Consider the following 14,185-nt stretch of genomic DNA (forward strand, 5'->3'; position numbering starts at 1 on the left):
TTTTCCCCTCCTCTTTTCCATGTCAATCATAAATTCATTCATTTCAAAAAAAAAACAATACACACACCAGGGCTTATGGCAACAAAACTAGTTTGGAAAGCTTCATGAAAGCTTTTGGGAACCAGCTGGCTTCATATGGTGCTACCGACGCAGAAGTTCAATCATAATTCTAATCTACAGATCATTTCCACCAACTGAAAATTAACATAATCCCATAATATACTGTAAAATATGTTCTGTGTGGGCAAAGCCAACAATGGTAAAGGACTGAGGAAAGTTTCATACAGTCACATTTTTCATAAACATAAAAAAAAAACTAAAATTATTTAAGTATTCTTATCTTATACTGAGTGATTATTTGGAAATATGTGATAAATAATAACTGATCTAAATTAGAAAAATATTCATTAAATTAAATAATATCAAGTGTGTATGAGAATTTTTTATTTATTTATGTAAAACTTAGTTTATTATAAAAATTTACTTATCTGGAAATAAAATAGATAACATTATGATTTAAATATTATTAGTAAGTGTAGACTAAGTTTTTCATCACATAATAAGTATTTTAAGTATCAAAGTATTTAAATAAAAAGTGAAAAACCATAAAAAAAAGTCTAGTATTCTGTGATTTAAACCAGTCAGAAGCAGTAGACTCTAAGGTGTTAATAATAAAATCCCACTATAAGTATTTAGCTTATAAAGACTGCATGTATATGATCTCAAAGTGACATAAATTTAATTGAGTGCATATGGGTAGCTACGTGCTAAATAGAGCCCCGCATGCAACTACCAAACACACGAATGTGAAAATTCCTAGCAAGCACAATGACGCAAGCTTGGCTGCCTGGCCTCTTAGGAAGGTGCAAGGTGCAAGATGTGACACACAACAACTAGAGTCCAGGTGAGAGTAGAGATGTGAGAGTCCTGGTGAGCACAGTTCAGCTGAGAAGCTTTTCACTTGTCAGTCCTTCTAGGGTACCGGAGTTCGAGTTGTTGGTAGTGATACCAGCAAGTTGTGGATGGCAACAACAGAGAATAATAAAGTTCTCTGGTGACGAGCAACTAAACGGCGACTTCTTAGGCAAAAAGGTAGACACGAGTAGACATTGGTGAGGTGGAGTTAGCAATGCAGTGCTTAAGAGTAAGAAGTAGGAACAGTAGTGTGCAAACACAAAGGATAAGAGGCATCTGCATTTAGTACATTAGGTGTTATCATTTCGCAAGAAGACTGATGAACATTTTTGTATAGTAGAACATTTTTGTATGGTAAATAGATATTTTAATCCCCCGAAGTCTGTAACATTTGTTGTCAGAAATAAAAATCAGAAACTAAAAAGAGTAAAAAATTAGAATTTAGTTATTTAGGTATATAATTATTTTAGGGACTGTAATCAGTTTTGAGTATATGTGTTAGGTGAAATTTGAGTATAGATACATAGTCACAAGTATTAGTTTGGCAAAATAAGTTGTTAATTGGTGTAAGTGGATGAAGGAGATGGTTGCTGATGAGCTCATGGTCGAAGGTTTCAAGGTAAGGGCTCTCTTGGATAAAATAGGAATGAAATGATTGAAATGAAGAGTAGCCAGTAGGAAATGGAAGAGTAGCCAAGAGGAAATGAAAAGTAGCCAGAAGGATATGAAGACAGAAATTAAGATTGAAATGAAGAACTGCCAAGAAAAAACAAAGACTGAAAAATGAGGAGGAAACACCATGAAGCTTTAACTGGTGACAGGGCCAAGAAGACATGAAGATATACCAAGAAGAGATGAAGATGGGCAAAGAAGAGATGAATATAGGCCAAGAAGAGATGAAGAACCAAGAAGACAAGAATATGGGTAGGGAGAAATGCAGTGTGAACCAGTAGCTGCACAAGAAATAACAGACATGAAAATGGAAGGGAAAGTGCAATGTTTATAGCAACATCTGGCCCAACCAGAGCAACATCTGGCTGAGCAACGAGTGGCAGCTGCAACCTATAAGTGTTGCCAGCTGATGGGAGAGGTTACAGCTGCTGCGAGAGAGGAAGACTTGGTGAAGCTGTACAACCCATTACAGAAGAAAGGCAGGTGGCCCAAACTCCAAGTAGCATGGGAAGGCTCCAATGAAAAATCTAAACAACTAAACAAAAAAAGAGAACAGGAAGAGTGGACAATTGATGATGGTGCATTTGGTAATACACTGCAAGAACGTGATACCTGTTTGGGACAAACAGATTTAAGAGGGGAGCAGAACTACGAAGAAGGGGAGCAGAACAACGAAAAAGACGGCCAGAAGGGCCGTGAAACTCTAGGAAGACATACCCCTCTCTGCCAGTGCATAAGCATCACATGTGACACGCCTGTCTGAAATTCAGCAGGTGTATAAACCCCTGCCCCCTCATACCTGGCACTAGCGTAAGAGGCATCATCACATGCTACCACACCTGACCTGTGTTACATGACTCAAGCGTCATTGGCTTGCTGATGATGCCAACAGGCTTCTCGCTGCATACTGCAATCTGCTGGCTACTAGATATTTCAGCAGACTTTCGGGGACAGGCCGACAAGTCCCGGTGGTGAGCAAGGCATGAGGTGCGGAGTACTAGGTGCTAGGTGCAAGTGGCGAGAGTTGGAGTCCAGGCAATTACTAAATGTTTTTTGTACTCTGAACCTGTTCTGCCAGGCTCACTATACCCGGCTAATTCACGTTTTTGCTAATTTTTATCTTATTTAGAACTTATATCTGCAATTCTAGTAAACAATTCCACTAGAACACACACATGCAGGAAAATTTTAATTACAGTAAACTCTCGATTATCCGTGTTAATTGGGACCTTCCGATGCCCGGATAATTGAATGCCCATAAAAAACCCCGGATAATCCGTTTCACCACTTAAAAATGGTGTATTTACTGGCAAAAGAGGGTCTCTTCAGTAGAATTATATGAGTACAAACAAAGGCTTTGTATACTGCGTCCCAGCTTATTGGACCGTAAACAATACTGGCACTGTGTTGCCGCCATCCTTCTCCTGTCCCCTTTATTGCTTCGGGAGGGAGAGCGGCGGCAGTCCCAACTCAGCATCTCCCTCCACCCTTTTAACGACCTAAACCAAACATACAAAGCATTGTCAACATCTGCGTGGGTAGATGTTTTCATGCTTTTACGTTTAGAAGGCCCTGCCACACTGTCTGATCTACTAGCAAACTGCAAAAGTTTTTCTTCACTTTTATTAATGTCTCGCACGGTTTGGATTCCAATTTCATATTCCTGTGCTAATTTCGCGGCAGTTTCTCCTTTTTTTAACCTGTCCACAACTTCTAACTTCTCTGCTATTATCAGCACTTTACATTTCCTTTTACCAGACATCATTACAAAAACAAATGTGCCTGGGAGAACTGATGTTAATAACTGCGTGAAAAATGCCTCTTCCAGCCGTAAGGAGTGTGGAAAAGTAAAAGAGGTAGAGGGACCTTTTTTTTTTAGCGTGGCGGGGCGCTGTGAAAAGAAAATTTAAAAGGGGGGGTGGGGGAGGGAGTTGAGCCGGAAGCAGCAGTCACGGCATTCCTTTTTGGTTTAAAGTGTGACAAATTGACGGGTGAAGGTGGCGGGGGAACGAGGGTCTGAAGGGTCAGGTAAAAGGCTTTCTGACACAGCAGTAAAAAAAAAAAAAAGCGCGGCGTAGCCACACCCAAATTCACAAAAAAACGAGACAATCAGCTGATATCAGTCAAAAGGAACCAACAATGAAACTAAACAAGCATTAGGGACAACACGATAAAAATTCACAAAAACAAGACAATCAGCTGATATTGAATAAATGGAACCAATGATGAAACTAAACAAGTATTAGGGACTGCTATTTTCATTCTGTTGTCCATAGTACTTGTTTATCTTCATCGCTGTGTTTATATGTTTGCTGCATTGTCGGTTTGTTGTCTGCCTGCATTTAATCTGTATTGTCATTGTTATCCCACTGTGTTTGTCTGTGTTGTTATATTTTTTTTCCATGGCTAAATTCCTTCAACGAAATTCTTGTGCTGTATGATATTTATATGTTGAACATTTTATATTTTTTATCCATGCTGTCACTGTTGTGTTGTTTATTATACTTGTTTAGTTTCATAATTGGTTCCCTTTATCCGACATCAGCTGAATGTCTTGTTTTTTATAATTTTTATCTCCATATTTTAATTTATTTTGGATTTTAAGAATTTTCCATGACAAACAGTGCAAAACTGCAATGTATGTCCAAAAAAAACTGCATTAAATCACTATTCAAGTATTTGAGTAATGGTAACATTTAAAAATATTAGTACCTATTATAAAGCCTTGCATATTACACAGGTGAAAACCATGAAAAACACAAAAAAATATATATTAAATGTTTAATTCTTTAATCAAACTTAAAAAGATAAAAAAGAAATACAAAAATATACCTAAATATTTTTGCCAATATGCATTAACTGTGGAATATATCAAAAATATTAAGCAATGAACTGACATATCACACAAGAATTATTGTTTAATAATTTTTTCATTCAATATATTTGCTGGATATTGAAAAATAATCTTTGAAGCAAAACCATATTGTCACTCAAATTTAAGTACACATTTTTTTTTCAGTTTAGTACTTACCAAAATTGAAATTTAAAACAAAAGTATTTCATAATGGTTTAGCACTGAATCTACTTCAAATTAAACATATTTTTTGTAACAGCATACAATGTAAACATACACTTACCTTAGCCATTCAAACTCCTTTGATAAGTTAAGGTGCTGCAGTTTCTTTATAATTTGCTGGTTATGGGAATCTTCAGCATGTATGTCTTCCAAGTTTACCACAGCTGTTTTGAGCCACCTTAAAAAAAAAAATCATAACTTTGAATAGTATATGAATTATGTGCATGTAATTCAGGATTATGGCTATTATTATAAAATACAATTTTAACAAATTAATCTTTAGTTAGTAAGTAGTCAGAATTCATATTTATGCCATAGTACCCTGGTAGTCCAGTTTTTATGCTATGCAAAAGATGCCCAATCAATTAAATTGAAAGAAATATTTATATTTAGTGATATAGTTGTATGACCAAAATTCTCATATTTGTAAAGAGGTAGCAGTTCCTGGTAGATACTCAGAAAATATAGGTTTCTATCACATCTTCTGGATTTCAGGAAGCTTAACATTATATGGTGGCATTAAGATTTAAACAAACATAGGATTGAGGTGCATTTTCAAAGGATTTAGGTAATTAATTAAGGTGACTATAAAAAAAACTATGTGCAGGGATCCGGTGAAGAGATACAAAAATGTGGTAGATTAATTTTGGTATTAAATATTATATGTAGTAAAAACTTACTACCATAGGAACACTACTAAAATGGCATACAAGTAAAATTTAAGTATAGGAGCTGAATAACTAACATGAAAGCAAACATTAAAATCAATATTTTAAGAATTTGGATTGTCAGCTGCAAGTAGCATGTGGATGCCTAAAACAATTATGGCTCAACAGCTATCTGTCTTAAAAAAAAGTCCTACCGATTTTACACAGAAAATAAGCTGTGCTTAGAGGTCATTGAGAGAAATATGCAGGTTGCTGGTGAAGAGGATGACATAGATTTTGAGGATAGAAGCAACAGTTTGAAGTATAAGTCCTTGAAGGAAGTCACAAATTCTTTGTGGGAGGACAATTGTGAAAATTCAGCTCTGAGAGTTGAATTTATTGAAAAGTTTTTGGGATCAAAGTCTAAGACATAGCCACATTACTAAAGTTGGAGAAAGTTTTAGCTTGTAAACAGACTTGTTGGTTTTATTATTTAAATCTCGCAATGAGTTTGAAAACAATTTATTCTCAGTAATGAACCGTAAACTCACTGAGGAATTAGGGCAGGAAATTCATGCGAGTTCACTGTTCCAAGACCCAGGCATGATTCATACTTTAACTGTGAAACCATGCAAAAAGCCATTTGAAACAATGCAGTAGGCCTAGGTCTACAGGTTAATTCAAGAAGGCCTAAATAATAGTCATATGTCTACTAAATAGTTTGTTACAGCAGAGTACGTACATGTAAACCAAAAAAATGTAGATATGAAAATAGGAGAGCCCATATAAGTTTATATAGGTCTGGGAGGAGATTTTTCAAACTTTTTCCCTGGGTCCAGGACTGTTTATGATGTCCCTTTCACCCTCATCCTACAGAAGACAATGGCAAACCATCACAGAATCATCCTGCCTTGGCAAGCACAGAGATGTAGTGGGTAAAATGACTCGTCAATTGTCAAAATGTTTACATTAAAAATTATAAAAAATTATTTTAAATAATAACTTACAACTACATTATCACTAGTGAAACATTACATAAAAGTAATAGATAAATGCTATAACTGACAAACTTGTGTCACACAGATACTGTTTATTCAATTACTGCTATATCTGTGGTGATAGCTTATCATACTTTGCTAAACTTTATTTATGCACAGCAGAGAAAACTAGCAGTGTAAGGTATTTTAAAACCTGTTTTTTTAACTCTTGAATGCTGTCCTAAGCAAGTCTGAGTTAAGAGGATTTCAACAATTTCAAGCACAACTATGATTTTTTTTTTTTTGTGATACAATTCCCTATTCTTCCAATACAGCCAATTTAAAAAGCTCTTGAATTTTTATTTGCAAAGATATCTGTCGTAAAATTTTTCCATTGGGTTTGTTTTAATGTAAGGATGTATGCCCCCTAAAATTATTTTAATACAATGTTAAAATAAAAAGATATATATCCCCATTGTAAAAGAACAAGATGTATCTAATGCAGTGTATATTGGCCCTAAAACTACTTACAGATTAGAACCACTTACACTTATAACTATAACTTTGAGTATATTCCAGTCTGTAATAAGCTTTGGTTCGAAAGACAAGTCATAACTACATGCATTACAGCAAACATTAATACCTATTAAAAAATTATCCCACGTTCATGCTTTCTTTCAACCACAATATGAAGTCATATTTGACCTTCTGTGGTTGTTATTATTTGGTAGCTGTCTGCCAACAGAAAAAAATACACAAAATATTTTCAAAACCCAATAACTTTCCTGTAAAATGCTAATTGAAATGGACTTTGCACATGGATTCAGCTAAAACTTTGCTACACTATGCAATTATGCTATGTTTTCTACTACAAGATGGTTATACTTTTTTATTGTAAAATATATGAAAAATTAAGTATAAACATTGTTACTTATTTTCATGCAGCAAGTTACTGAAAAAAGTCTTCATGCTGGAAACACACTTAGCACAATTCTGTGTTTATGCTAGCTTTGACCATGAAAAAATTTCTAGATGGCCTTCTAAATTATCAATTTGTTCAGAAGATGTACGCTGTTTAAATCAATAAATGTTTCATAAACAAATCATGACTCTTTTTAGTAAAAAGCATTATATGACTATATTAAATATTACTACAGTGTTTGTTCAAATGCTTTATTAGATGAACCATTCTAAGTGTATTAACAAGAGGCCACAATTGCCTTGATTAGTGGGGATAATCAGGAGTTTACTAAAGCAATATCCATACCTTGAAATGGTATTCCACAGCCAGTTTGACCTCTTGTTGATAGGTATGTTCATTGCATGTATTTTGGCCAAGTTCTCTGCAATCAATGCACTGAGAGTGGGGTCACTCAATTCTGTGGTTTTTAGTGGTCGAGCCTGGCACACAAAAAGATTCGTAGAATAAGAAGCATAATTTAGATAGGATGTAAAAATTAAAACATAGGTTTGATCCCATGAGCCAATCCCAATTTTTCACAACTGACAAACATACACTATAAACAGCTTGAGTCCTTTGTTAGTACTTAATTTAAACAATGTTATATTTCATCAATATTACACAGGGAGCATCACCTTATGAGGTGACTGATCATTTTGTGTACCCACTCTTCGACCACTGCGAATGTGGATACATAACACATTTTAAATGTGGAAGAGAACTGGAAAAGTAACAAGTAAATGCAACATATGAGAAAACAGCTGAAATTCACACAGTTGTGACAGAACACAAGTAACAAGAGGTGTGAAATTTTCTTTGGAAGCTATTGAGATCACTCTACTTCACTGATATTCGGCAATCATTTAACAAATAAAAAAAAGTATTAAGAAAAAACTGCACTAGACAAAATAGTTCGTTATAACACATAACACAATGTTTTATGTAAAACTACTGAGAAAATATAATGTGGCAACACCTAAGTGTCACTTAAAGTTTAAACGTGACACAGCAGAAACGTTAACCAAAGAAACCTGCTACAATATAATTTCAATACAGTGTTTTTATTTAGTTAGTTGTACATGAAACAACAACGTAGTTATAGTAAATGATGTTCTAGAAAAATCTTCATAAATTTGATAGCCAGTACGTTAAAAATTGCAAATTATAGAAAGTAAAATTTGTTTCACAGTGTTTGGATACACCTTAAATCATGTCTATATGTGTATGTGTATGTGAATGTGTTGATGGCAAAAACACAGCTCGTTATACAGTTTAAGGAATGATTCATAGTGACTAAACTGAAAAATCTCGGACAACTTGGTTTCAGTAAAAGATATTGAAGCACAACACCATTAAATATAACCATCGGAGAGAAGTACAGGTGGATCAAGAAGACGGGATGCATCATCAAAACAAAAGGTATGAGGCAAAAGAGCATAAGAGATGTAGAGATATCACTATATTTTGGTCATGTACTATGGATAAAAAAGAGTAATATTGTGCTGAACCATACGGTGACATGGTAGGCAGGGATACATAAAGACGGTTGTGAAATTGCATTTGGGCAGTTTAGTAAGTTAGTGGGAAAGCGTGCATTTTAAAGTTTAAGTGAATAGGCCTTTTATGGAGATGGCTGTGAAGTTCCAAAGCACATCGCAAACATCTAACAGCAATGTTCAGAGGACCCTGGGTGATGAGTAGGCACCATATGAAATAAAACTTCCACAAGATAGATCATGTATTTTATTTTCTGTAGAAAAAGTTAAACTAATTTACAACATGCAGAGCTGATAGGGAAACACTATACATTAAATTAAGTAGGACAGGCAAAGCATTGTTACTCTTAGTTAGGAAACACATTACAGAGAGAACTTTAATGAGGTATGATTAATGGATTAAAGTTAATTGAAGATTTTTGTCGATTTCCCATGGTAAACAATTTTATATTAAAAGAAGTAGGGATCAAAATCTAAATTGGATAAATTGGGGTTTTAGAACATTTAGTAATATTAATAGCAAGAAGTTATATAGAGAATGAGGCTTGAGTATTTTTTCCCCACCTAGTGCTCACAGAGGTACTGATGTTCCACTGATGTTCCACATCTACATAAACCACTGGTCTTTGTGCAAGAGGTAGACTCTAAGTTTTAGGGTCAGCTCTGCAGAAGTGCTAACCTCCACCCATGGTACTCTACCCAAATGTTGATGTTACATTCATGGACAGCATCCCAGCAGCAATCTAAAAAAACCAAGCACGAAGGTTCTTGTCTTCTGGCTCTTTTTTCCTCTTCTCTGCCTCACACCATTTTTCCCGAGCATTGAAGACATATTCGCTGAGTAATATGTGCACTGTCTTCATAGCATACCATTTTCTCAAATATCGCAGCGACTACAATGAGAGACAAAGCGAGATATCTTTTCATAAAGGGCAAAACTGTGGCTCTATAGAAAAAAAAACATTTGTAGCCACAATGCGTAGAAGAAGTGAAACTTCAGAGATAGAGGGATAATACATTTGTAAGGTTAACAATAATTTCACACACACGTAATTATGCATTAAAAATAGATCTTTTTTAGTCCATTACTTCAGTAGAATGTAAGAATGAAATAATATGTTTATGATAGCTAAAATATGATAAATCTGTTTTCAATTGAAATTTTTTCACCTGTGCTTCTTAGCACAGATTGCACACCACTTTAAGTATTTCGAAAATTTTTATCCCCTTGCTGGCATTTTTTGTAACTCTATAAATCCCAAAAAGGCTACACGTAGCAACAATCTTTTACATAGTTCACCATGCAAAAATTCACTAAAGTCTAATTTGGGCCTCAAAACAAGGTTATTTTTTTTGCCCATTTTAAAATTTCAAGTTTCTACATAAATAAAAATAATATTAATTTAAAAAGTGGTTACAAAATACATTATGGCCATGATCTGTTCTGTGCTGTGATGTGGTACATATACTGTCTTAAAAAAGTATATATATTAGGATATATTTACCTAAGGTTTTGTCTCTTTTGTAGAGGGAACTATATTATTTACAATGTTTGGTTTCCTTTTTGAAGTGGCAGCAATATTACCAATGTTTTGAGGTGGCTGTCACAGATTTACATCTGTGGATACAATAACAATGCTAAATTTGCAGAACGTTATTTTTTATTTCTTTCCTTGGTGAGATTTTTTAAATTATATTTTTAATTAAAAATAAGTGTTAAGAGACTGATGAAGTGAAAACCAAAACAAACCTGTGTTGATATCATTACTCAACCAGGGGTATCAAGAAATACCTAGTAAAAAATTTCAAAATTCTTTCAGGACATTTTGGTAAAACTATCTAACAACTGTGTATAATAAACAAAATTAAAAGTAATATGAAATAGTCTACTATAAGCAAAAACCTGCAGATTTTTATGTTAGAAAGCTAAAACCTTTTCAGAGATTATGTCCACATGATTTACATCAACGGTCTTAAACTATTTGAATTGAATGTGTGACAATAAACTTAAGTGAGGCATAAAAAAAACAAAACACATGTTAGCATAAGGTTGCTGGAAATTAGTCTAGTGACTTCTAGCAATGGTACTCATAATTTTTCGACTTTTTCATGACTTTCGTGACCCGTCCTCCAGTTTCTTAACTTTTTCGTGACTTCCTTGAATTCTAGACACCCTGTCAAGTTATCCTATCAGCTCTGTGAATAAGTTTCACTTAAAAAATATTTACAAAATATTAAATTAGAAATTTTGAAAATTATGCAAAAAAAGCCTTAAACAGTACATTCAGTATTAACAAAATTTATCACATAAAAATAATTTTTAGTTTCATATAAAATGGCTTCAAAATTTTTTTTTTAAGTATTGAAAAATACATTAATGATTGACTCATGACACCCTGCAACATGCAATTTTAGCATCTAGCATAAATTCTCTCAAGTGACTATTTTTCAGCCCTGAAATTGCATGCTGAAATGAAATTACACTTTCTTAAATAAATTTTACATTGTGAATCAAGTTATTAACTTCCATTAGTTATTTATTCGGACACAAAATTTTAATGTATTCTTTTTTATTGGCAATAACTTTTATCTCACTGAGAATTTTGGCATATTTACTAGAACTTTACTTAAGTTGGTTTCTAAAACTAACTTACCAATGCACTTCCAATTCACCTTAAACATTTTAAAGTATTTAATTTGGTTTTACACATAAAAATCTTGTTGGAAGAGTCATAACGGTACATTTACTTACAGGAATATATTGTTCAAGGCGGCCACCAGGAAAAACACCATATAACTTTGGTCCCAAGCCACGCTCGGATAATAATGTGAATATCACAGATTCTGTGAGGAGAGATTCTATAACCTGTTCACCATGAATCTGCCCATACAACCTCAATAAAACCTGAGATGGCTCAGATGGTGACGACTTGTGTGAACTTGGCAGTGCTACAAGATATAGCAAGTTGTTCAATCCACCACTGCAACATAAAAAAAAATCAAATAAATAATTAAATGATCAAGTGTTTCGTAAGTGTAAGAAATATCCTAAATATTTTAATGCAAAACCATCTCACAACACTAATTCATTATTTTTTGTTCTCAAAAATAAATTTTTAATCCTAGCAAATGTCGAAAAAAATCAAAATACACAAAACTAGCATGACACATAAAAACACACACACTAATTTTCATTTAAGTATTCATGTATCTTTACACTAATCTTTTCAAAAATTTATCAGTAAATTTTCTATAAACAATAACCTACTTATGACTGCTTATATAAATGAATGGACATATTTTTTGACTGTGATAACTTTACTGAGTGAAAATAAATAAATAAATACATATTATAAATAGTTTTATAACATATATGAACTGTTAATATTTTTAACATTTCTAATTTTGAAAAATCAAAAGTTATCACAGCAAGACCAGTAGGCCTCATATTCAAAGACAATTTCTCTGAAGTTGAATAAGATGACAACAGTATTAGCATGAATGTTAGATGAGGATTTTCCCAAGATTAGAGCTTAAAAAATTTTAATTTCTCTATATTGCATGTATTGTGTTGAAATTCACATAGATATTTATTTCCTTCTCACCAATCAACCCATTTACAACAAGTGTCCTTAGACCCGGACAAACCACAGAGCCCACCAATTTTTTTTCTGATTATCTTTTATAGAACTTTGTTTGGAAGATTTATAAACTTCACGAATATTTATAAAATTAACCATACACTAGAACCTCGATAATCCGAGCTGGATGGGACCGGGGCCAACTCGGATTATCAGAACCTCGGATTATTGGAAATACGAATAAAAACACGCAAAATCAATTTCTAATACATATGTCGATGTTTTAATAAAAATAAAATACAAACATATTGAAAGGCAGATTAGAAATATATACATAATTATTAGTTTTTAAAATAATATATTATTGTTTTTTGTTTTTTTAATGCTCCTCGCTTCTCAGCTGCTCGTGTGCTCCACTTCTTAAAAAACATTACGTCATTTGGCGTGACGTCATCTTGCTGCTCCACGTATTCGAGTGCCTTTTCTAAACGTAGAAACCCATCTGCATGGCTAATTTTTTTGTTGGTTTCTTCTTCCCCTTGTTCGTCTTTTTCGGTGTCCTCATCCCGGTTGTTGACCATTTCAATAATTTTCTCATCTGTCAATTCTTCAATTTCATAACTGTCTAACCACTTCTTAACCTCTTCAGCACTGGATTCCATTTCGCAGCCAGGGATTGCCACCATTAAATTCAATAGAGTCATATTATCACAGTCGTCTTCAACTGTTTCTTCTTCTTCACTTTGTGAAACTCTCGGTTTTATAAGTTTTGACCAGGATTTCTGTATAGTTTCCTGTTTAATTTCTGACCACGCATCAACTAACCAATAGATAACGTCTTTTATATTAACTGTTTTTAGCATATCTACTAATGAAATTTCTTCTTCTTGCAAAATATATGTCAGAAGCATGCGTCTGTACTTTTTCTTTATTGTCGCAATGACGCCTTGGTCCATAGGTTGAATGAGGCTAGTCACATTTGGGGGCAGGAAAACAGTTTTAATTTCATCACTTGAAAGCTCTTCTACGTTTGGATGGGATGGAGCGTTGTCAATAACCAACAGTGCTTTTCTCGGTAATTGTCGTTCTTTTAAAAAAGTTTCTACTGAAGGAACAAATTCCTCGAAGAACCAATTTTTAAAAATGGTCGTATTCATCCACGAGTTCTTTTGATTTTTGTATGCGACGGGTAGTGCGTTCATATTTACATTTTTAAAAGCTCTAGGTTTTTTTGATTTTCCTATCACCAAGGGACGAAGCTTATGTGTCCCAGAGGCATTGGAACATGGCATAACAGTAATTCGTTCCTTTCTCTTTTTATGCCCAGGAGCGGAAATCTCGTCTTTGGATGCTAGACTCTTGTCAGGTAGCATTTTAAAATTTAACCCAGTCTCGTCACAGTTATATAATTGATCATGTGTGTAGCCCCCTTCTTCGATCATGCTTTGAAATTTTTGAACATAGTTTTCAGCACCAGCAGCATCAGCTGAAAGCTTTTCTCCTGTGATATGCAATTGCCGCACATCGTATCTTTTTTTCCATTTATCCAGCCATCCTTTACTGGCATTAAAATTGCTTTCACCTTCTTGTAATTTATTACGAAAATACTGCGCTTTTTCTTGTAATATAGGCCCAGAAAGAGGGACACCTTTTTGCCGCTGTGCTAAAAACCATGAAAACAAAGCTTCACTTGTTTTTTCGTACTCACTTTTTTTCATACGAGATCTGGATGTTGTAGCCTGAGAAAGATTTTTTTGAGTTTGCCATAACTCCAATTTCTGTCTGTTGCGCCTCCAGTCACCCACAGTAACAGCACTCACTCCTAAATCACGCGCAATTGTTTTTAGCGGCTCACCTTTA

The 14,185-nt window shown here is 34.1% G+C and overlaps 1 protein-coding gene across 4 annotated transcripts in view; it reads right to left on the reverse strand.

Annotated features, from left to right (window-relative positions):
- The window catches only part of LOC134529701 (choline/ethanolamine kinase), a 74,566-nt gene that overhangs the window by 48,026 nt on the left and 12,355 nt on the right, over window positions 1-14,185 (reverse strand). For all 4 annotated transcript variants that reach the window (XM_063364063.1, XM_063364066.1, XM_063364065.1 and 1 more), the window contains exons 3-5: window positions 11,497-11,725; window positions 7,555-7,688; window positions 4,725-4,841 (exon numbers count right to left, since the gene is read on the reverse strand). In XM_063364063.1, the coding sequence (XP_063220133.1) occupies window positions 4,725-4,841; window positions 7,555-7,688; window positions 11,497-11,725 (480 nt within the window). The remainder of the gene's footprint in view (window positions 1-4,724; window positions 4,842-7,554; window positions 7,689-11,496; window positions 11,726-14,185) is intronic.

This window comes from Bacillus rossius, chromosome 2 (genome assembly GCF_032445375.1).
Source record: "Bacillus rossius redtenbacheri isolate Brsri chromosome 2, Brsri_v3, whole genome shotgun sequence".
Classification (NCBI taxonomy): domain Eukaryota; kingdom Metazoa; phylum Arthropoda; class Insecta; order Phasmatodea; family Bacillidae; genus Bacillus; species Bacillus rossius.